This window comes from Microplitis mediator, chromosome 9, assembly GCF_029852145.1.
Source record: "Microplitis mediator isolate UGA2020A chromosome 9, iyMicMedi2.1, whole genome shotgun sequence".
Taxonomy (NCBI): domain Eukaryota; kingdom Metazoa; phylum Arthropoda; class Insecta; order Hymenoptera; family Braconidae; genus Microplitis; species Microplitis mediator.
Window position 1 is genome coordinate 21134398 of NC_079977.1, and position 25796 is coordinate 21160193.

The following is a 25796-nucleotide window of genomic DNA, read 5'->3' on the forward strand; positions in this document are numbered from 1 at the left end:
AAGTTTGTTTATGTGTGTGCGTGGGTGAGAGGGTGCGGCGGGGGGTCACAACGGGTGGGGGAGGGAAATATTGATAGCAGAGCGACGAAAAAGTTTTAACGCTTACGTCCGCACAAAACTTTTGAATATAAAATGTTAAATTTTAGTAGCATATTATTATATTGATGCTAGTGTAGAGAGTTCTGTTCTGTCCTCTAAAGAGAGAGGGAATGAGGAGAAAATAATATTAAATGTCACCCGGTAAATTGTGTAAAAAATTTCCGTCATAAAGACGAGATGGAAAAAATAATTCGATAAAAACAAAACAGAGTTTTTATTACTTTTAATCAAAATTCCTAGTAAAGTATTGAATTTACGTGAAAATTTATTGGAAACCTTTTTTTAGAAAACTAAATTCTCTATACATTTGTATTTATACATTTTTCTCATAAATTTGATAGTTTATCCAGAATTTCTGTTTAAAGTTTGAAGAACTCAAAAATTTTCACATTTTTCATAAAAATTTATTGGACTGACTAAGAATTGAAATTTCTTCTAACTATCGAATTTTCATGAAAATTCTATGAGAACTTTGTTGTAGAAAATTAAATTTCCTATGAATTTGCTCGGATGCATTTTCCTTCTAATTTTGATAGTTTACCCGAAATTTCCCTTCAACATTTTTCGGAAATAAAAATAAAAATTTTCCTTCCTTGAAATTGAAATTCTGGGTTTCCTATCAAATTTTCACTAAAATTCCTCGGGACCTTTTCCATAGAAAATTAAATTCCCTACAAATTCATGTTCATGAATTTCCCACCTAAGTCTGATAGTTTTCCCGTAATTTCCTTACAACAGTTTCCCAAAACAAAAATTACAACTTCCTATCAATTTTTCTTTCTTAAAAACAAAATCCTGGCTTTCCTATCAAATTTTCATGAAAATTCCTCACGACCTTTTCAATAGAAAATTAAATTTCCTACAAATTCATTTCTATGCATTTTCCTCCAAATCTGAGAGTTTTCCCGAAATTTCCTATTCAACAATTTCCCAAAATTAAAATTAAAAATTCCTATAAATTTTTCCCTTCTTAAAGTAAAAATTTTGATTTCCTATAAAATTTTCATGAAAATTCATCATGATCTTTTTGATAGAAAATTGAATTTCGTACGAATTCATTCATATGCATTTTCCTCCAAATCTGAGAGTTTTCCCGAAATTTCCCTCCAAAAATTTCCCAAAACAAAAATTAAAAATTCCTATCAATTTTTCCTTCTTAAAATTAAAATTCTGGCTTTTCTATCAAATTTTCATAAAAATTCTACATGACCTTTTTAATAGAAAATTAAATTTCCTACAAATTCATCTCTATGCATTTTCCTCCTAACTCTAGTAGTTTTCCCGAAATTTCCCTCCAAACATTTTCCCAAAACAAAAATTAAAAATTCCTATCAATTTTTCCTTTTTAAAATTAAAGTTCTGGCTTTCCTATCAAATTTTCATAAAAATTCATCATAACCTTTTTGATAGAAAATTAAATTTCCTACAAAATAGTTCTCATGCATTTTCCTCATAGCTCTGATAGTTTTCTCGTAATTTGAATCTAAAGATAGGAATAAGCTCAAGGCCATTATTAAATAAGTTAAATTATTAAATAATATTTATTTAAATAATAAATAAAATACTTAAAATAATAACCTTTACACATATTAGTAACCAATGTGGAATTCACAACTCGTCTCATAATAATTACCACGTCTATTGACAGAGACACAGATAGATACTACACGTGGCTTTGCATATTATTAATCGTCATTCGTTCCAAGGCTACGAATATTATAATAAATACTTTTTTTTGTTTTGTTAAATTATTTATTGTGTGTAGAGTTTAAATAGTGAGAGAAAATAATAATTATAATAATGCCGTAGAATAGAAATGTGAAGAAAAAAAAATTAAATAGAAATAAAAGTAAATAGAAAATAAAAAAAAGAAAAGAAGAAATATTCAAATTAGGTGTGGGAATATTAGCGGTAAATGTAAACAATTTAAAATCCCTGTGTCATGGTCACGGATAACGCCCATGTGATTTTTAGACCCGCGAAGTCGCGGAACCACTGAGTCGCGGGACCGCCAGTTGTAGGCTGGCACTTGTCGTTTTTTTTTTGAGGCTTTGTTAAATAATAATTATGATGATAATGATGAGCAGCCTGCAGTCACCAGGTGACTGCCCGAGTATTGATAGCAAATTTATGAGAAATTTAAATTTAATTGTTTATTAAAATTTTACTAATTGACTCTCATATATTTTATTTATTTTCATTATCATTGAAATTTGATAAGACAAATCGGGTAATTAATTCCCAAACTCATTGATTTCGATAATTTTATAATCATGGGATTCGAAAAAAAAATCAACACGGTCAAATTTTTTTTATTAGTCGTCTGATATATTTTATTTATAAAATATATAAACTGCGATTAAAGACACGACAAAAGTCATTTACTTCTGAGGGTTCGCCCAAGGGCTGAAGTCTTTAATTGATACTCGAAAATTAACTGTCTGCTCTCTAAATATTTATTTATTTTTGTCTCACTAATTTTATAAAATCCCAGCGACATCTTTTGCCGGAAAATTTCTATATATATTAATAATTATTTATAAAACGTCAAGACATTGAACTGGCAGTCGCGTAAAAGATCTGAAACTATGAAAAGGCACAAATTTAACTCGAGACCTTTCGCTGATACCAAATTTCATTTTTTTTATTTTTATTATCGCAGAGACATCCCATGGACTTGATTTTTTTTATTCTCTCTTAATAATATAGACAACAGCGATATATATGTAAATATATATAAATATATATTGAGTGAGATTGATCTATAATTAAGTGGCAGAATAATTAAAATATTAATTTATTTAAAGAAAATAAATACGATCGTCTTTTTTTGCCGCGCAATTTAAATTTATTTCGAATGATATCGATAATTTTATTTATCTGGACACTTGGCAATAAAAAAGAATTTGAACCATGAAACGGCACAAATGTAAGTCAAGATCTCTACAACGATACCAAATTTTATAACATCAACTAATTTTATCATAGAGATACCACTGGGATAAAATTTTCCTTATGCTCTTAATAATATAGATAATCATAAAATAACAACAACAATTATTATTATTATTATTATTATTATTACCGACATTATAGCTTAGTTTAATAATAGCATTATTGATAATAATAATAATCGTAAATAATATTGGCATAATCATGACTGCTATTACTGTTATTATTATTATTATTATTATTATTATTATTATTATTATTATTATTATTAATAATGCTATTATTGAACTAAGCTATAATGTGGGTAATAATAATAATAATAATAATAATAATAATAATAATAATAATAATAATAATAATAATAATAATAATAAAATAATAATAATAATAATAATAATTGTTATTCTTGTTGTTATTATTATCATTATTGTTATTATTATGGTTATGATTATGATTACTATTATTATTATTATGATTATTATTATTATTAATGCTATTATTGAACTAAGCTATAATGTGGGTAATAATAATAATAACAATAATAATAATAATAATAGTAATAATAATAATAATTGTTATTCTTGTTGTTATTATTATCATTATTGTTATTATTATGGTTATGTTTATGATTATTATTATTATTATTATTATGATTATTATTATTATTATTATTATTATGATTATTATTATTATTAATGCTATTATTGAACTAAGCTATAATGTGGGTAATAATAATTATAACAATAATAATAATAATAATAGTAATAATCATAATAATAATAATAATAATAAAAATAATAATAATAATAATAATAATAAAATAATAATAATAATAATAATAATTGTTATTCTTGTTGTTATTATTATCATTATTGTTATTATTATGGTTATGATTATGATTACTATTATTATTATTATGATTATTATTATTATTAATGCTATTATTGAACTAAGCTATAATGTGGGTAATAATAATAATAACAATAATAATAATAATAATAATAATAATAATAATAATAATAATAATAACAATAATAATAATAATTAAAAATTATTAGCAGATAATGAATTGTAATTTAAATTTAAAAAAATTATAAAAATATATATTTGCATGATAATACACCAAGATTTATTACGAGTTACAATAGCTGACTGTTTGTGATGTAATGGATTATTTTTTATAAATATTTGCTATTGTTGTATTGAATTAGTAATTATCATTGTCATACTCAGTAGTTCGAAGTAATGGACTTAAATGTCTAAAGGATAAAATTCCTAAGATTTATGAACCAGGAAAATTTCGATACATAAAAAAAAATGTCAACAACGTCCTCTATCGTGTATTCAATTAAAAATTTCGGGTCGAAAAATTGAACCCGAATTTTAACCTCAAATTTGTTTGCCAATTTCAAATAAATTCAAATTTCGCGGCAGGGATTTAAATTCCAAAATGAAAATTCGTTGTAGAAAAGCAGCGGAAGCCGCGGATCAAAAAAATTAAAAATTTTCCAAAAAAAATCTAATTCCCTCTTAGATCACTTACTCCCTCCCTGTCTTGCAGACTGAACTCACTCACCCAGAATTAAAACCAACGTCTAGTCCTCCCCGAACTCAATAAATCCACCAGCATAAAAATAAAATAAATTCCTCCGCCACATAACCGCCATAACCCTCCAAACTTATCTTGACAGAAGTCCTCACCCTCTCCCTCTTTCTTCTGCAAAAAACTCATGACGTAACTTTCCCTCCCCTACTTTCATAAAGAAAAAAAAAAAAAAATAATAATAATAATTTACAAGTCTTTCCGTTCTTTCATGAACGTCTTTATAATGCAGTCCTAAATTTAACTCTTGAATAGCAATTTCATTTGGAAATCGTTTTCAGATCAGATCTAGATCTCATTTATAACTAGTCAGTCCTTAGATTCAATAGCACAATAGTGTCTAGCCGTAGGTGGAGATTAACTTTTATAAGAAAGTTGGGTAGTAAAGGGTCGATAGTAAATGCTAGTTTTATGAGGGGTATTTTGGTCTATGGGAAACTGGGGGTAGTCAAGTACCGAAAGCTTTCATGGATTTTTTTATTATTTTATGCATATAAATTTATCTATACTCTACTTTTTCCTCTATATATACATGTGTACATATATATAAATTTTTTACTGCATAGAAAACTTAAGAATTGAATTCTCTTTTAAATGAGTACCCACATCATATATTTGTTCAAAATATATATATGTGTATATATATGGATATATGTATATATATTTAATTTTTTCTAGTGTAGAAAGCTAAAGAATTCAATTCTGTTTTAAATGAATACCCACATGATATATTTATTTCTGATATATATAAATATGAAAATATATATATATATATATTTTGAAAAATATATAAAAATTGGATATGGCATGTTGGTACTCATTCGAAAGCATATAAAAATTCCTAGACCTTAACAAATACATTTATTTATATGTGTATATATATGTGTATATTTATATGTATATATGTATATATATGTATATATATTTAATTTTTTCTAGTGTAGAGAACTAAAAAATTCAATTCTGTTTCCAATGAATACCCACATGATATATTTATTTCTAATATATATAAATATGAAAATATATATATATATTTTGAAAAATATATAAAAATTGGATATGGCATGTTGGTACTCATTCGAAAGCATATAGAAATTCCTAGACCTTAACAAATACATTTATTTATATATGTATATATATGTGTATATATATATGTATATATGTATATATGTGTATATATTTAATTTTTTCTAGTGTAGAAAGCTAAAGAATTCAATTCTGTTTTAAATGAATACCCACATGATATATTTATTTCTAATATATATAAATATGAAAATATATATATATTTTGAAAAATATATAAAAATTGGATATGGCATGTTGGTAGTCATTCGAAAGCGTATTAAATTTTCTATAATTCTATATATGTGTGTATACATATATATGAATATATATATATTTATATATATGAGGACATTAATGTGTATGTACGTTTTGTACGACAGCCGGCGGAAACAAAAATACACGATAAAACTAAAGTTACGATCATGTTCAGTACCGAGAAAATTGCCGTAGGTGCTACAGAAATCGATCGATATCGGATTAATTACTTTACCGTCACGCGGCATAATTACTTTGCAGTCATTAAATCAAATCATTTTTTTATTCTTTGTATATAATATTGATAGCATTTTATGGATAATGAAAATTAATTTGAGATCAATGACCAGTTTATAAAAGTCGATTTATTATAATTATTAATTTTATCGATTTCGATATTTTCGATATAATTTTACGAAATAAAATTAGGGTTGTTGGTACTCTTTCAAAAGGGCTTTCGAAGCTGAGAATTTTGAAAAAAAATTCAAGTCATTCGGTCCAGTAGTTTGGGAAAAAAATAAAATTGCCAAAATATAAAAAATTTTTTTTCCAAAAAAAAAAATAAAAATATGCCGGGCTTGTGGGTACTCTTTCGAAAGGGCTTCCAAAGAGGAGCATTTTAAGGGTACAGTTGAAATTTTCGGTCAAGTAGTTTGGGTATAAAATGAGTTCTTTGTCTTTTGGCAGCACGAGCCTAAGGCTAGCGCGGCAAACAAGGCCCTAAATTACTTTAAGGAGCTAAAAAAAAAATATGCAAAATTTTTTTTAGTACAAAAGGAGTTAAAATGACCCTTTTCAAGTTCCGTACTAAAACTTTCCACATAATGATGATGAGTTACGGCATAAAATATTTTTAGCCAGTTAATTAAGAGCTCAAGCTAATTCAATTATAATTTATACCTCGGAGATGTTATAAAAAGGATTTTAAATATTTAATACTGGCAATCAATTACCAGTCCTAAATGCTACATGTCTAAGGTAATTTATAACGATTAAGGCCCGTGACCTTTTTTATTATCATGGTCCCATTTTATTTGGACGTCTTATTTTATACGAGAACCGCGACGCGGTGAAAAATACCGCGGCATGGCGCATGATTACCACAAAAATTCAATTCTACGTCCTTCGCTCGAATTTACGGTTTTTATTTTTTATTTTTATTTTTATCGAGGTTATGGTTATGGTTAGATTATGTTAACACATCTATGTGAGCAATCTGATACACACTCGCTTATATGCCAAATCACCTTCATACATATGCTTATAACCTAGATTAACCATCTCGATGGTTATTAGTCATTCACGTCTACTTTAATTAAATACAATTTGTCAAGGATTTTATATATGTATATTATATATGTACATATATATGGATTTGTTTATATATTTGTGAATGTGAATGTGTGAGTGATTGTTCGAAAGGCTGTAACTTTTTAAAAATCGATTTTAGGAAAATTTTTGTAGGAATGAAAATTGTGGGAAATTTAATTTAGTAAAAATTTTGTTTCTTAGGAAAATGAGGAAAATTTGATAGTTTGGGAGATAGGGGCAGATTAAGAAGGGAAAGTAGATGGGAATTTGGAAAAATTTGGAAATTGGTTGGAGGGCTATAACTTGGAAAATATTGAGAGGAGGAAAATTTTTGTGGGAATGAAAATTGTAGGAAATTTAATTTGCTAGAAATTTTGTTTCTTAGGAAAATGTGGAAAAATCGATAGTTTGGGAGATAGGGACAGATTAAGAAGGGAAAGTAAATGGGAATTTGGAAAAATTTGGAAATTGGTTGGAGGGCTGTAACTTGGAAAATATTGAGAGTAGGGAAATTTTTGTAAGAATGAAAATTGTGGGAAATTTAATTTACTAGAAATTTTGTCTCTTAGGAAAATGTGGAAAATTTGATAGTTTAGGAGATAGGGACAGATTAAGAAGGGAAAGTAAATGGGAATTTGGAAAAATTTGGAAATTGGTTGGAAGGCTGTAACTTGGAAAATATTGAGAGGAGGAAAACTTTAGTAAGAAAGAAAATTGTAGGAAATTTAATTTACTAGAAATTTTGTTTCTTAGAAAAATGTGGAAAATTTGATAGTTTACGAGATAGGGGTAGATTAATTAGGGAAAGTAGATGGGAATTTTGGAAAATTTGGAAATTGGTTGGAGGGCTGTAACTTGGAAAATATTGAGAGGAGGAAAATTTAGTAAGAATGAGAATTGTGGGAAATTTAATTTACTAGAAATTTTATTTCTTAGGAAAATGTGGAAAATTTGATAGTTTAGGAGATAGGGACAGATTAAGAAGGGAAAGTAAATGGGAATTTGGAAAAATTTGGAAATTGGTTGGAGGGCTGTAACTTGGAAAATATTGAGAGGAGGAAAATTTAGAAAGAATGAAAATTGTGGGAAATTTAATTTACTAGAAATTTTGTTTCTTAGGAAAATGTGGAAAATCTGACAGTTTGGGAGATAGGGGGAAATTAATAAGGGAAAGTAGATGGGAATTTGGAAAAATTTGGAAATTGTTCAGAGGACTGTAACTTGGAAAATACTGAGAGGAGAAAAATTTTTGTAGAAATGAAAATTGTAGGAAATTTAATTTGCTAGAAATTTTGTTTCCTGGAAAAATGTGGAAAATTTGATACTTTAGAAGATAGAGGCAGTTAAAGTAGGGGAGAATAGTCGGGAATTCGGGAAAATTAAGAAATCGGTTCTCGAGCTGTAACTTGGGAAATATCGGCCGCAGGAAAATTTTTGCCGAAATAAAAATTGTAGGAAATTCAATTCCCCATAAATTTTATCTCTTAAAAAAATCCAAAAAATTTGATAGTTTCGACAATAGAGATCGATTAAGAATTTTCACGTCGTAGGAAATTCGATCCAACCATTTTTTTAATTTTCCCGGATTTCAAATTCCGCTGCAATTTTTTCCCGGCAAAAAATAATTAATAAAATAATCTCACATTCCCCATACAAAAATTACTGACCGTATTACTCGAGTCCTTTTTTTCTTGATTATAATTTCAGGTTTGTTGTTAATAACCGACTAGCAGCCACTAGCCAATAGGCAATAAATCGTTTAAATAAATAAAATAATAAAACGATAGAGTAATAGTTTTAGGTCGAGAGGTAGATGTAGAGGTAGAGTATAAAGTAATCGTGTGACGAACTAATAGCGTGTTATTTTCTTAGCAATTATATATTAAATTAACAATTAGTGAATAATAAATTTTCTTGTAGACTATTAACCAATAACTCTTTCTTACACCATTACACTATTAAATTGGTGTAAGTGATAAACACTAAGTTATTTTTATAATTATTTAAAACCCGACATATTTATCAAACTTTAACTCACCCAATAATCACAGAGTTAAATTGAATATTTAGTTCGTATCAAGAATTAAATTGTATATTATTTAATACTTAAGTCATATTTGTGAGTATTATTTACGATCGTATTAAAAAAAAATAAAAATAACATTTTTTTTATCTTTTTTTATGGAGCGTGATATATTCATACATACGCTGAGCGCCTTAATGGCCGCGATAAACGGTGATATATATCTTGAGCGAGCAAACAGAATTTTAAATTTTTTGAAAAAAAAAAAATTTTGAGGAGTTTAGTTTTTTTAAGGAGAAAATTTTAGGGAATTTTTGTTGGTTGGACTTTGAAGGGAAATTGGGAGGAAACTATGGGAGATATCGTTTGGGTGGTGGGGAGTAATTTTGTGGGGAATTTCATTTTGAACAGAAAAGGTTCTGGGGAATTTTTTGTGAGAGAGAAAGTTTATGAGATATTTTGATTTTAAATGGAAAATTTTTGGAGCTTTGTAAGGAAAAGCTTGGGCGAGGTTTTGAAATGGAAATTTTGGGAAAAGTATGGGGAATTTTGTAAAAAGTAATGAGATGAAATTTTTAGGAAATTTAATTTCCTACAAAAAAGGTCTCAGTAACTTTTTCCTAAAGTTGATACTTTCCCTAGAATTTCTATTTCAAATTTTTGGCGCAGAATTTCCCAGTAACAAAAATTTCAAGTTTCTGAAGTTTAAATTCAAAATTTTATGGAAACAATCACAGATACAATAAAAATGTTAATTACCAATCTTGTTCAGAATAAAATTTCCTACAAAAAAGGTCTTGGTAACTTTTCCCTAAAGTCAATAATTTTCCTAGAATTTCTAATTCAAATTTTTGGGGGCAGAATTTCCCAGTAACAAAAATTTCAAGTTTCTGAAGTTTAAATTCAAAATTCTATGGAAACAATCACAGATACAACAGAAATGTCCCTAATCAATCTTGTTCAGAATAAAATTTCCTACAAAAAAGGATTTGGTAACTTTTCCCTAAAGTCAATAATTTTCCTAGAATTTCTATTTCAAATTTTTGGCGCAGAATTTCCCAGTAACAAAAATCTCAAGTTTCCGAAATTTCAATTCGAAATTTTATGGAAACAATCACAGATACGACAAAAATGTTTCTTATCAATCTTGTTCAGGATAAAATTTCCTACAAAAAAGGTCTTGGTTACTTTTCCCTAAAGTCAATGATTTTCCTAGAATTTCTATTTCAAATTTTTGGCGCAGAATTTCCCAGTGACAAAAATCTCAAGTTTCCGAAATTCAAATTCAAAATTCCATGGAAACAGTTACAGATACAACAAAAATGTTTCTTATCAATCTTGTTCAGAATGAAATTTCCTACAAAAAAACTCTTAGTAACTTTTCCCTCAAGTCAATAGTTTCCGCGTAAATAAGAAAAAACCAAAAGAAAATTACACTAATTTAATTTTGTCAGAATAAAAAGAGAAAGAGGGAAGAGGGAAAGAGGTAAAAAGTAAAGGCACGCAATCTTGGACGAGTTAAAATGTCATCGATAAGACTGCGACTATTATAGTAGTCATGAAACTCATGCAGAAACAATTGGCTCTGTTTCGCTTTTAAGTTGAGTGATAGCGTGCTCGCGGAAGTATTCGCGGAAGTGGTCGCGGTAAAGGCTGAGGTAGAGGTAGAAGGAAGAGGAAGAGGGAGTGGTCGGGGTTGGGGTTGGGGTAGTGAAGGTAGTTAGGGGCTGTATTGTAATATCGAAGGTACGACGAACTCAGTTCATGAATTGTTGAAACTTAAATGTGGGAGGTCGTCGTCACCTAGTCGATATCTGGTTATACCATCGGCCTACAATACAATCTAATATATATATGTATATATATATATGAATAAATTAAATCGGACATATCAAGATCCATTAGGAATTTTTTTTTTTAATTATTTTATAAATTTATTTGACGAGTGATTGAATATTGATTAATATTATTTAAGAGTTCAATAATCTGAGATGGAATATAATCAGAGGAATTTATTAATCGATAGACATGACAGAGAGTGACACCGATAAGAGTTATTGATAAATTTAAATTGTAATATTAAGTTACAGAGATTATTTATTTTAGCGACGAGCTGATGGTTTTTCGAATGAAAATTGTGGGAAAGCAATTTTTTGTTAATTGGGTTTCATAATTTTTTTGAGATGTAGGAATTTTTAATGGGAAGAAAATTTTGGAAAAATGAAAAATATTTACTGTCGGAAAAACTTGAGGAAATTCGAGGAAAATTTAAGAAAATTTGGGAAAAATAAAAAATATTTACGGCGGAAAAGCTTGCGAAAATTCGAGGGAAATTTAAGATAATTAGGAAAAAATCCACGGCGGAAAAACTAGAGAAAATTCGAGGAACATAACGAACATGAAAATTATTTAGGAAAATTTGAAGGAATTTAAATTATTGTGGGCGAAAATTCGGAAAATTCGAGGAACATAACGAACATGAAAATTTATTTAGGAAAATTTGAAGGAATTTAAATTATTGTGGGAGAAAATTCGGAAAATTAGAAAGAATTTTCTTCAAATTGACATAAAGAAAAAATTTTCCTCAAAGGACACGAGGGAAAAATGAAAATTTTTTAAGAAAATTTTAAGAAATATTTATTATTTGTAGGAAAATGAAAGAAAACTAGAAGAAAATTCGGGGAAAAATTTTAATAAGAAAATTTAGATGTAAAGAAAATCAAAGGAAAATTTCTCATTTTTGATAAGAGGAAAATTAAGGAAAATCTTGTGAAAATGATGAAAAAATGAAAACTATTTTAGAAAATAATTACTATTGTAGAGAAAACTTAGGAAAATTATAAAAACCCGAGAAAAGTAGAGGAAACTGAAAATTTTTTAAGAAAAATTCTAAGGGATACTTTTTATTGTAAGGAAAAATTAGGGAAACCTAAGAAAATTTTAGGAAAAATCTTGAAAAAAGGAAATTTGAATCTAAAGAAAATGACTGAGGAAAATTAATCACTATCTTGGGAAAATACAGAACATAATTAATGAATAGTAGGAAAAATTTGGAAAATTAAATTTGCACGAAAATTGAAGAAAATTAGAAAAGCCTGGAAAATGTAAAAAAATGGTGGAAATGCCTCTAAGGGCTCAGGAAAATCTTTAATGTCCCAGAAAATAATTAGAAAATAGGGAAAAAATCTTATGGCCTAAATAAGGTGTGGAAATGGGAATAGAGTGATAATTTCCCAGCATAGTAGGGAAATGTACGGTGCTATAGAGTTGATAGATAAATGATAGTTGCGACATTGTTTATAGGAGCATAAAAGCTCCGTGGCGTGTAACGGCCCTCTATTATTGAGAGACCTGTTTACAAATAGAACTCGACCGACAACTAAGACCAGAGCCCGAGTTTGACTGGTTTATCTATAGATAGATTGACTATAACTATAACAGCTAGTAGTTTTGCTACTGTCTACTGTCTAGTGTCTAGTATCTAGTGTCTAGAGTCTAGTGTCTAGTGTCTACTGGGCGGAATCGTGGGCGATAGTTGAAATAAACTTTTCAGTTTGCGCTTCCTTTTTCATCCCCCGTTTCAATCCCGCTTTACCACCCCCGCTTTCACGATAAGTGTGGGTGTGAGTCGGGGTGAATTTCGGACACAAACACGCCAACGAACAGCACAGAGACCGGGAAAAACTTTATTCCGCTGACTTATCCTGAGATTTTTGGGTGTTGTTTTGTCGGTTCGGACGCGAGCGTTAGAGGAAGACCGTTCTAGTGTGTCGGGCATCGAACTCTGAGACAACTATCGGACTACTGATATATGTTTCGTCTATTCAATATTAATTTTTATATATTTTGTTTTTACTATTTTTTCATTTCATTTTTCTAGGCATTTATCAATTTTCCTCAAGCTCGTAATTTTTTCACAATTTTCTACAGTTTTTTCGAATTCCCCACCTTTTTCTCTAATTATCCTTAAATTTTCCTCTTGTTTTTACAATTTCAAACTTTTCCGAAAATTTCCTATAAATTTTCTTAAATTTCCCGTGAAATTAAAATATTCCTCTCATTTTCAAATTTTTCATAAATTTTCCTAAATCGAAATATTTTCTTCTCATACTCTGAATACTTTCCCAAATAAAAAATTTTCTTAATTTTTCTTCTTCATCAAAAATTTTCTAAACTTCCCCAAAAATTTTCCGAAATTTTCCCGTAACATCAAAATATTTTCTTCTCACTCTAAATAATTTCCCTTAAATCACAAATTTTCTTTTAATTTTTCTACATTTTTCTGCAACGTACAAATATTTTTCTTTCATTTTGAAATTTTCCTATAAATTAAAAGTATTTTCCTCTAATTTTTAAACTGTTCCAAAAAATGTTCATTAATTTTCCTAAATTTTCCCATAACACAAATATTTACCTTTCATTTTCAAACTTTTCCAAAAAAATTACAACAATTTTCCTAAATTTTCCCATAACAAAAAAAGTGGTTTCTTTTTTCTAAATAATTTTTCTTAAATCTCAAATTTTCCAACAATTTTCTATTTCTTTTCCTACATTTTTTCAAAACAAAAACATTTTTCTCATTTCCCACTTTTCCGAAAATTTTCCATCAGTTTTTCCATCGAATCATTTTCTTCTTACTCTGACTGGTTTTTCCTAAATTTCAATTTTTTCAAATTTTTCCGTCTTTCCCCCCAAATTTCCTTTTCGAATTTCCCATACCAAAAATATTTTTTCCTCGAAATTCCAAATATTTTCCTCATTTTCAAACTTTTCCAAAAATTTCCCATTAATTTTTCCAAAATCAAAATATTTTCTTCTTACACCGACTACTTTTCCCTAAATTTCAAATTTTTCCGTCTTTCCCCCCAAATTTCCTTTCCGAATTTTCCATACCAAAAATATTTTTTCCTAAAATTTCAAATATTTTCCCAATTTTCACAACTTTTCTCACCATAACCTTAAAAATTATCTCCCCTCCCCTAAAATGATCTCAGCTCCACAAATAAATGGCATTCCCGCGTTATCTTCTCGATCGTAATTAAACATTTCGTGACTGGAAACTCTTTAAATCGAGCAACCTCCAGCAGTACCATCACCATCACCATCACCATCACCATCAACATTGAAGCTTAAACACTTAAAAACCATAACCAATAATTCTTCTTATAAATTTTTATCGACGATCTTTATCTCAGGTTGTAACTTATAACTCACAACTCTTCTCTCCATCATTTTCAGAACAGGTATCACCATTTTAAATATTTAACTCCTTTACTTTTAGATTTGTCAGGGTACATTATATATGGTGTCGTCATCAATATTAACTTCTTCTCTCCTCTTATCACCTAACAGTGGTCTAGTTAAAGATGATATCTGATAGCCGATGACAACTAGGTCCGCTTTGATCCACAAATTGTTTGAGATTAAAATTTTAAATGTTGACGAGATGATTTATAAAAATAATATAACAGCTACATATGTAGACAGGTAACTGGTCACTGGTCACTGGTCACTGGTCAGTAGAGACTACAGACTGGTAACTGGTAACTTGTTAACTGGAGATTGATCGATCGATCTTTAAATTTCTCACGGCGTTACCAGACGTTGTAAGGACAAGTTCCAGTCTTGGATGGTGTTGATACGAGGTGTAAGGTGTAAGAAGCTATCGGGAGTTGAGATGACAGACAAAAAGACGACATCAACAAGCTGATTGACTTTTTAATTGAACTACATGGTGATTATGCGCGGGGATATGAGTGTTTTAAGTTTTAAGGGCAGGAGTGGAGGAGAAGAATTTTTGAGGTAAAGAGGAAGGGGCTGTAACTTGGAAAATATTGGGAGAAGGAAAATTTTTGTAAAGATGAAAATTGTGGGAAATTTAGTTTACTAGAAATTTGGTTTCTTAGGAAAATGCGGAAAATTTGATAGTTTGGAAGATAGGAACAGATCAAGTAGGGAAAGTAGTTGGAAAAACTGGGAAATTTGTTAGACGGCTGTAACTTGGAAAATATTGGGAGAAGAAAATTTTTAAAAAGAAGAAAATTGTGGGAAATTTAATTTACTATAAATTTGGTTTTATAGGAAAATGCGGAAAATTTGATAGTTTGGAAGATAGGAACAGATCAAGTAGAGAAAGTAGTTAGGAAAATTGGAAAATTGATTAGAGGGCTGTAACTTGGAAAATATTTGGAGAAGGAAAATTTTTCATAGGAGGAAAATTTTGGGAAATTCAATTTACTAGACAAATGGTTTCTTAAGAAATCGAGGAAATTTTCATAGTTTGGGAGATTGAGGCAGATTCAGTAGAAAAAATATTTGGGAAAATTGGGAAATTGATTCGAGTGCTGTAATTGGAAAATATTGGTAGAAGAAAAATTTTTCGCAGGTAAAAAATTGTGGGAAAATTTTAGTAGGAGGAAAATGGCGGGAAATTCAATTTTCTAGAACTTTTGGTTCTTGGGAAAATGCGGAAAATTCGTTAGTTTAGAAGATGGAGACAGATTCAGTAGGGAAAATAGTTGGGAAAATTAGGAAATCGATTAGAGGGCTGTAACTTGAAAAATATTGGGAGAAAGAAAATTTTTGTAAGGAAAATGTGGGAAATTTAATTTCCTAGAAATATGGTTTGTTAGGAAAATTAGGAAAATTCGATAGTTTGGGAGTTAGATATAGATCAAGTAGGAAAACTAGTTGGAAAATTGGGAAAATGGTTAGAGGGTTGTGACTCGAAAAATATTGGACGAAAAATTTTTTCAAAAATGGAAATTGTAGAAAATTTTATTTTCTATACATTCGGTTTCTCGGGAAAATGAGGAAAATTCGTTAACTCGGGAAAGATAAATAAATTAAGTAGGGGAAAATAGGGAATTAGGAAATAGTTCGAGAATTGGTCTGAGGGCTCTAACTTGGAAAATATTGGTCATAGGAAAATTTTTGCATGAATGAAAATTGTGGGAAATTCAATTTCCTAAAAATTTTGTTTCTTAGAAAAATGTTGAAAACTTGATAGTTTAGGCGGTAAATGCTTTCAAAGATTAAAAAAAAAGTAATAAATAATACAAGTACTAAAGAATGAATAATTTAAAGTTACTAAAGCGAAATAATAATTAAACTTATGTCTACTTGTACATACGTGTTTGAACGTCTGTATACATTAGAGTACGTTGACGTAATAGGGTTCGAAGTACGACAAATAAGCATGAAGGTAATTCAACGCCCAGCGTATCGCGTCTTAAGAAATAATCATGAGCGAGTACTTTTTTGCACCGTCGTATTCGCAAAACATATATACATATATATCATACTCACTATATACTGCATGTGGTATATAGTAGGGAGAGTAATGCGAGAAAAGTTAATACTTCATATATACTGCGTACTTAAACATCGGGGGAAGGGAGAACTGGGGGTGGGAAACAAAGCAAACATTTGCTTCTACAGTTTTTAACTTTTGTAGTGTTCTATATATTAATATACTTATATATGTTTTTATGTCAGTACTCAAAATTTTTAAAAACTATCAGTTTATTCTTATCAAGTTTCAATTTATAAGCTCTGTCATTCTGGACATATATAGATATATATACATATATATAAATTTTTGTTAGCATAATATTTTATAGAATTAAATCCTCTTTCAAATGAATACCCACATGGTATATTTCTAATATATATGAATATTTCAATAAATATGAAAATATATATATATTTAAAAATATATAAATTTGGATATGGCATATTGGTACTCGTTTGAAAGCGTATAAAATTTCCTAGATCGTAAGAAATACAGATATATGTATATATTCATATATATGTGTATTTATATATATGTATATAAATATATACATATTTGTATTTATTTTTATCATAGCAAATCAAAGAATTGAATCTTCTTTCAAATGAATACCCACATGATATATTTATTTTTTATAATTTATATAATTGATATAAATTTAAAAATATATAAATATATGGTTTGAAAAATATATAAAAATTAAGTATAGCTTGTTGGTACTCATTCAACAGCATTTCGAATTCTCTACACGTTTATATGTATATATAAATATTATATTTATATATGTAGTATATATCCATATATATATTGAGATGGAAAATGATGAAGGGTGAGAACATTAAAGGAACCCTCAATGCTATTGCACTTTTAATGTTCGATACTTCTGGGTCTTATCCAAGAATACGTTATATATGTATATGTATGAAATATACATATGCTATTCATTTATATTGTGAATATATCATCCATTTATAAAAGAAGACGGTTATTACAAAAAGAAATTGGACAATTGAGTCAACAATCGATCGTTTTTTAAACCGTTTTACTTTTTTGGCAGTACTCATACATTTTACATATATATACATATAAATATATAAATTTTCTAACGATACTTCATATATTCTCATATTTCCAGTCAATTCCTCAATTTATTTTTTCATGAAAATAAAATTCAAATTTTTTACTTTTCGCGCGCTTTTTTTAAATTCTCAATTCCAAATTTTTTTTCAAATTCAAATGAATTTCGTCCGAGTACAGTTTCAAAGTTCCATTTATTTTTTGATGACAATTTTAACTTCGAGTTAGAAAAAAATTTGAATTCAAATTTTCCACTTTTCGCGCGCTTTTTTGAAATTCAAATTTTTTTTTCAAATTCAATTGAATTTCTTCCGAGGACAGTTTCGAAGTTTCTGAATAAAAATTTCATTTATTTTTTGCTGACACTTCCAACTTTGAATTAAAAGAAATTTGAATTCAAATTTTCCACTTTTCGCGCGCTTTTTTGAAATTCAAAAATTTTTCTCAAATTCAATTGAATTTCTTCCGAGGACGGTTTCAAAGTTTCTGAATAAAAATTTCATTTATTTTTTGATGACAATTTTAACTTCGAGTTAGAAAAAAATTTCAATTCAAATTTTCCACTTTTCGCGCACTTTTTTAAAATTCTAATTTTTTTTTCAAATTCAATTGAATTTCTTTCGAGGACGGTTTCAAAGTTTCTGAATAAAAATTTCATATATTTTTTGCTGACAATTTTAACTCCGAGTTAAAAAAAAATTTGAATTCAAATTTTTCACTTTTCGCGCGCTTTTTTAAAATTCAAATTTTTTTCAAATTCAATTGAATTTCTTTCGAGGACGGTTTCAAAGTTTCTGAATAAAAATTTCATATATTTTTTGCTGACAATTTTAACTCCGAGTTAAAAAAAATTTGAATTCAAATTTTCCGCTTTTCGCGCGCTTTTTTAAAATTCAAATTTTTTTTAAATTCAATTTAATTTCTTCCGAGTACAGTTTCAAAGTTTCTGAATAAAAATTTCATTTATTTTTTGCTGACAACTTAAACTTCGAGTTAAAAAAAAATTTGAATTCAAATTTTCGATTTTCGTAAAAAAAAATTCGATTTTTACCTTTTAGATAATTTCGTAGTGGCTATAATATCATATATGTGAGTATGGATGCATGTAATTGTAATAATGAGCAATAAAAAAAATAATAATAATAAATAATGTGAATGTTTGTCGGCAGAAACGAATGAAACAGTTTTTAAACTCCGACTGGTCGTTAATCGAAAATCCATTACCGCTATCTTAACTCTTGGATTTATTTCTTCTATATGCATATAAATATACACATATATGTCTTACATATTAAACATTATCATCTAATGCATGCAATATATAAATTCATTATTTATTTATTTATTAATTAATTAATAATTTAATCCGCGATTCAAACTTTATATATTTTGTCATATATCTTACAAAATATATGAGATAGCTATACGTTGTTTATGTGTTTTGGATAGGAAATTTAATTTCCTACAATTTTGGTCCTCTTCATATTTACGGTAGGATCGATAGTTTAGGAGATATATTCATTTTAAGTATGAGAAATTTAATTTATTGTTTTGAACAATTGTGTTATTGTTTACGGCGATGTAACTTTTGAATTATTGAATTTATCGATATTTTTATAAGGACCAAAATTATAGTCTGGAAAATTTCCGTTCCAAAACCCTCCCATGATGTGTATTTATCTTCAATAGTTTTTTTTATAATGTCAATTCAAATTTTTTTTTTCAAATTTTAATGGTCACTTTTTTTTTTATTAAATAATAATAATGATGATAATAAAATGGACTATCAATAAAATATTTTAATTGATATTTTTGCTTATCTTAAATATGCCAGCGTTATCAAAACTCAATAAAAAAAATTACATAAATAAATATATATATATATACATGTATATATATGTGTATAAATATATTTATATACATGAGAGTATAGAAAATTAAAAATCCTTTCAAATGAATACCAACAAGCTATATTTATATTTTGATATATTTTTAAATATATATATATATATACTTTAACAAAAATATCAAAATATAAAGATAGCTTGTTGGTACTCATTTGAAAGCTTATTAAATTTCCAATATAGAAATATATATGAACATATATATATATATATATATACATGTATGTTAAAAAAAAATGATTACTTTTTACTAAGTGTCAGAAAAAAAAAATTAATTTTCATCTAAAATATTTTTCCATTAAGAAAAAATTAAAAAATTTTCCACATCACGTTAAAAATCAATTTATATAAAAATTTAACGCCAAGTCATAGGTGTCAAAATAATTAACAAGACAGTTTAGAATGAAAAAAAAAAAATAATTTTCCGTAACTGAACCATGAAAGTGTGAAAAATAAACTCCGGCTTCATTTTTTTTTTCTATTCTTCCACTACAAAGAAAATTTTTCTTAACCCGCGAACCCCCGTCGCGACTTTTTAACGAAAAAAAAAATCGTTGCCACCCTGAAAGTCTTAACCGACGGTTACGTAAGGGTGTACATGATTTCACGCATTCCCCTCGGTTATTATTGTTATTATTATTATTTTTATATGTATATATATATATATATATTTTTAATATATCAAACTCTTATTGTGCGTTCAATTATTTTTTTGCCTCTTTAAAATCCCGCTCGAAAAACTCCTTTCACTTTAATCCCTAGTGGGTTCATTCAAACCGCAATACATGAGATTTCTTTAAGCCCTACATACCTTCGAAGCTTAATACATATTTTATATATATTTTTATATATAATATACATATATATTTTCATTGCCGTTAAAAAAAATCCGTTTTTCGAAAGATATTTTCTTTAAATTTCAATTGTGAGAAAACTATCAGAGGTATGACAAAAATGTATCAGAATATTTTTGTAGGAAATTTAATTTTCTACAAAAAAGGTTTTCATAAATTTTTCCGTAACTTTGATATTTTACGAGTTATTGAATTTTCAAGCAACGGAGTAATTTTTCCGAAAATTTCAATTTTCAGTTTTTTAACTTAAAATTCAAAATTTTGACTAAACTATCAAAGATACGAAGAAAAGTAATCAGACCTTTTTTGTAGGAAATTCAATTTTCTACAAAAAAGGTTTTTATAAATTTTCCCGTAACTTTGATATTTTACGAGTTATTGGATTTTAAAGCAACGGAGCAATTTTTCCGAAAATTTCAATTTTCAGTTTTTTAACTTAAAATTCAAAATTTTGACTAAATTATCAAAAATACGAAGAAGAGTAATAAGACCTTTTTTGTAGAAAATTGAATTTTGGACAAAAAAGGTCTCGATAAATTTTTCCTTAACTTTGATATTTTACAAGTTATGGGATTTTAAAGCAACGGAGTAATTTTTCCGAAAATTTCAATTTTCAGTTTTTTAACTTAAAATTCAGATTTTGACTAAACTATCAAAGATACGAAGAAGAGTAATTCGACCTTTTTTGTAGGAAATTAAATTTTGGACAAAAAATGTCTCATTGTTTTTTTTTGTAAAATTAATAGGGAGCTCATAATTCTATTTTTAAATTTAGTCATAAATTTTGTATGAGAAAAAAAAATGTTTAAAAATTATCTTGTGTCTGGATTATGATTCAAAAATAATATTTACATATATATGTATATATATATATATATATATATATATATATATATATATATATATATATATATATATATATATATATATATATATATTTATTTGATTTTTAATATTTTCATAATGAAATTTTTTTTTATTGCAATCAAGAATCAAGAATGCCGATGATTTATCAATCTTATCTGAGTTTATGACTCTTAGGACATTGATCTCTTTGTTTATGAAGAAAAAAAATTTTTTTTTTTATCAATAAAATTTTTTTTGTTTCATTTTTTTTCATAAAACAAAAAATATAAACTCAATTCTCCATAAAAAAAAAATTTGACTAAAATTTTATTCGTATGGTAAAAATTTGAGCGCGAAAATTTTGACTCAAAATTTTTTTGAAACCCGAAAAATTTTTTCTTTTCATTCCTGCAATTTTTGGTAGACAAAGTGAACTGGAGAATTTTTTTCGTCATGGAAAAAAAACGAGCTCGAGAAAAAAAAAAATACAAGACAGTTAAAAATCAATAAGCAAATAATTTGAATTAATAATCTATAGAAGCCCTTTTTAAAATTTCCCTCGGGTGTAAGAAATCCTGTGATGCTATAAAACCGTCTGACATCAATTCCCAACCACTTTGTACACAGTGCGTAGATCGCACGTATAATAAGGGGTGTAATTCGAGAGGGATGAATGTCCGAGGGTGAAAAAACACGCACACGATGTCTCAGGGAGCTTATAATTTACATCCCTAACCCTTATTTTGTTTAACATAACTATTTTTAAACTTTCAAATTACTAGTCATTTTTAGTTACATAAATTTTTTCCATGCAAAATATTGTTTGTGTTCATGTCAATTTTTGTCAAATTTTGGAACTAAATTATTGAAATTTAAATTGGATTTTTTGAGTCCGTAGCGAATATTACAGTGGAAATTTTCTTCTATTCGGACATGGAAATTATTCTGGTATTTGGACCATAGAAAATTATTTAATTTTTAATTTTAAAAAATTTTTACCATGGAATTTTCAGTTCGGAAAATTTTATCCATAGAATTTTCAGTTCGGAAAATTTGATCCATGGAATTTTCAATTCGGAAAATTTAATCCGTGCAATTTTCAGTTCGGAAAATTTCCTCTATGGAATTTTCAGTTCGGAAAATTTGATCTATGGAATTTTCAGTTCGGAAAATTTCGTCTGGAATTTTCAGTTCTGAAAATTTTATCCATGGAATTTCCAGATCTGAAAATTTTATCCATGGAATTTCCAGTTCGGAAAATTTTATCAATGTGATTTTAAGTTTAGAAATTATTATCCATGGAAGTTTCAGTTCTGAAAATTTTATCCATGGAAATTTCAGTTCTGAAATTTTTATTCATTGAATTTTCCGTTCTGAAAATTTTGTCCATGGAATTTTCAGTTCGGAAATTTTTTTCCATAGAATTTTCAGTTCTTAAATTTTCATTAATGGAATTTTCAGTTCTAAAAATTTGATCCATGGAATTTTCAGTCCCGAAATTTTTACCGTGGAATTTTCAGTTCGGAAAATTTTATCCATCGAATTTTTAGTTCTGAAAATTTTATCCATAGAATATTTAGTCCTGTCCATTTTATCTATGGAATTTTTAGACCTAAATTTTTATCCACGACTAATTTTTACCATGCAGTAAATTATTATTTTTTGAAAAAAAATTGAAAATTCGAAAGGCTAATTTTTCTATGCAAATTATAACTCTACAAAACTCGGATCTAAATTTTCGCACACTACAAAAATTATTCGCAAAATCACATGTTTATTTTCCATGTACATTTTTTCGCTAAAATTTTTTCAGTTCAATCAAAAGTATCTGAAAAAATTTCCGTCAAAATTTTGCTAAAAAAATTTTTCATGTGAATTCATCCTATGCCCAGGTTGTAAACTTCAGTTTTACTCAGTGCGGATATGACCCAATAAAATTTTTCCATGAAATTTTTTTTTTTTTTCTAAAAAATTGGAATCGTCAAAAAAAACTCACGTGTTTAAAGTGAGACGCATCCAGGCGCGTTGCGTCAGCAGCGTCGACGCATTGCGTCGGGCTGGCCTTCGTGTCTGCTTTTCAAAATCCTCACATCCACTAAAATGACCAACCGGCCACTTTATATTAAGGAAATATCCTTAATATCCTCAATATCTTAACCGCATATCCTTAACACACACTCATATATTTTACCATGCATATATATTTATATACATATACATATATATCAATATATAAATATATAAATACAAAAACATTTAAACATATCACACTACAACATTTTAAATTCACATTATCGCTGGCACTTAAATCCAAATTCAAAATGCATAGTCACCATTTTTAATTTTTATTTCAAATCGAGTGAGCACTTAAGAGAAAATTTAACTGTTCTCTCAAGTGTTAACTGTTCATTTCAAAATTACATTTTTCCCTGGTCACTCGGAATCCGTTATAATTTTGACCAAAAAAAATTTAGTCAATTTTTGAAAAAAATTTTATTTTGACACTTGACACTTAAATTTTTTTCTTCGCTCCAAATTTGAAATTTCAAAATCTACGGTCATATTTGTCATATATTTTCGGTATATTGACTAAAAAATCGAAAAAAATCGATTTATCTCGCAAGACACTTAATCACACTTAATGGAATTTTTCAAAAATTTATCAATTTTTTAACATTTTGATTTCATTACAACTTTTTTCCCGCTCATATTAATCAAAATTTGTAAAAAAATTTTGAAAATCTTCTGACACTTAAAACACTCAGTGAAAATTTTCAAATTAAAAAAAAAATTTTCTGAAATTTCTGTTTAAAATTTAGTATCTAAAAAAAAAAACTTTTTAAAACACAGAAGCAAACGATGACTTCAAATATAAACTAAAAATTTTTTCACTTTCACTTTGTAAATCCTCGAGTTTTTTTTATTACTTTGGACACTTAAAAACACTGAGAGCGAGCACTTGGCAAAAAAAAAAATAAAATTCAAATTTTTGGTAAAAAAAATTTTTTTTTAAAAATTAGTTAAGTGTTAAGTGTTAAAAAATGTGGGGTTCGAGCAAATCTAAGCTCGGCGAGGCAGATACGCGTGAGTCAGCCCCACTAGTGTTCTCGTTTACCTGCCGGGCGTCGATTGTGCCTGCTTAGGAGAATAAACCCCCACCTTTTTACACTTTTCATCCCTCCTCGATTACAATATCGTATCGTATCGTATCGTCCACGAGGCACGTACTGCTACGAGCACGACCCCACTCTGAGCCGAAATCTGTCTCACTCGAATGACCGGTGTTTAGTCATATTGCTGTCGCTTACTCGCTTACACACTAAAGACACGGATGTGGTAGTAAAATAGCCCGTGAATCCCCTTCCCACGTAAATCCACGCGTGGAACTGTTAAACGGTTGCCGTTATGAGACGCGTGCCGATTAAATTTCAAATTTAACTATTTTTTTTTAGGTTTTTAGTGTTAAGTGTTAAATATTTTTCAACAATAAATTTTATTTTCAATGAATGAACTTTTAGTTTATTTAAAAAAAAAATTACTGTGGTAAATTTTGAGGATAATTAATTTTTTAAGTTTAACACTTGATATTAACACCAAGTGTTAAATTAATTTTAAGGGTTCATAACAATGACGAATATTAAGTGTTTAGAACAATAAATTTTTTTTCGATAAATGAACTTTTAGTTTATTTGAAACAAAATTACTGTGTTAAATTTTGAAGATAATTAATTTTTTTAGTGTTAACTCTTGATATTAACACTAAGTGTTAAATTAATTTTAAGGGTTCGTAACAATAAAAAATATTAAGTGTTAATTTTTTGAGATATTTAATTCTTTAAGTATTAACACTTAATGTTAACTCTGAGTGTTAACACTTAATATTAACACTTAGTGTTAAATTAATTTTAAGGACTCGTAACAATGAAAAATACTAAGTGTTAATTTTTTGAGATTTTTAATTCTTTAGGTATTAACACTTAATATTAACACTAAGTGATAAATTAATTTTAAGGACTTGTAACAATAAAAAATATCAAGTGTTAATTTTTCGAGATATTTAATTCTTTAGGTATTAACACTTAATGTTAACTCTGAGTGTTGACACTTAATATTAACACTAAGTGTTAAATTAATTTTAAGGGCTCGTAACAATGAAAAATATCAAGCGTTAATTTTTTAAGATATTTAATTCTTTAAGTGTTAACAATTAAGTTTAAACATTAAGTGTTAACTCTCAAATCTTAACAAATATACATGTTTTCAGGTGCTAAATAATAATTAATTTTCAGTGTTAATTTTAGAAGACACTTATTTGTTAAGTGTTAACTTGAAGTGTTAAGTACTAACACTAAGTGTTAATTATAAATATCAACGCTAAGTACTAATTTTATATGTTAACACTAAGTGTTAATTTCAATTATTAACAATATTTTCTTTTTTATTTCGTAACAATTAATAATTTTAATTGTTAACTTTGAAGAATTTATTTTTATGTTAACACTCAGTGTTAACT

At 27.5% G+C, this 25796-nt stretch overlaps 1 protein-coding gene across 2 annotated transcripts in view; it reads right to left on the reverse strand.

Annotated features, from left to right (window-relative positions):
* Positions 1 to 25796, reverse strand: part of LOC130674605 (uncharacterized) — a 93487-nt gene that overhangs the window by 23357 nt on the left and 44334 nt on the right. Inside the window, exon 1 of one of the 2 annotated variants that reach the window (XM_057479977.1) lies at positions 23280 to 24369. The exons of the other annotated variant lie outside the window; for it this stretch is intronic. Coding sequence (XP_057335960.1) covers positions 23280 to 23299 — 20 coding nt within the window. The 5' untranslated portion in view covers positions 23300 to 24369. Of the gene's footprint in view, positions 1 to 23279; positions 24370 to 25796 lie in introns of those variants that run through there. 2 annotated transcript variants of the gene reach the window in all.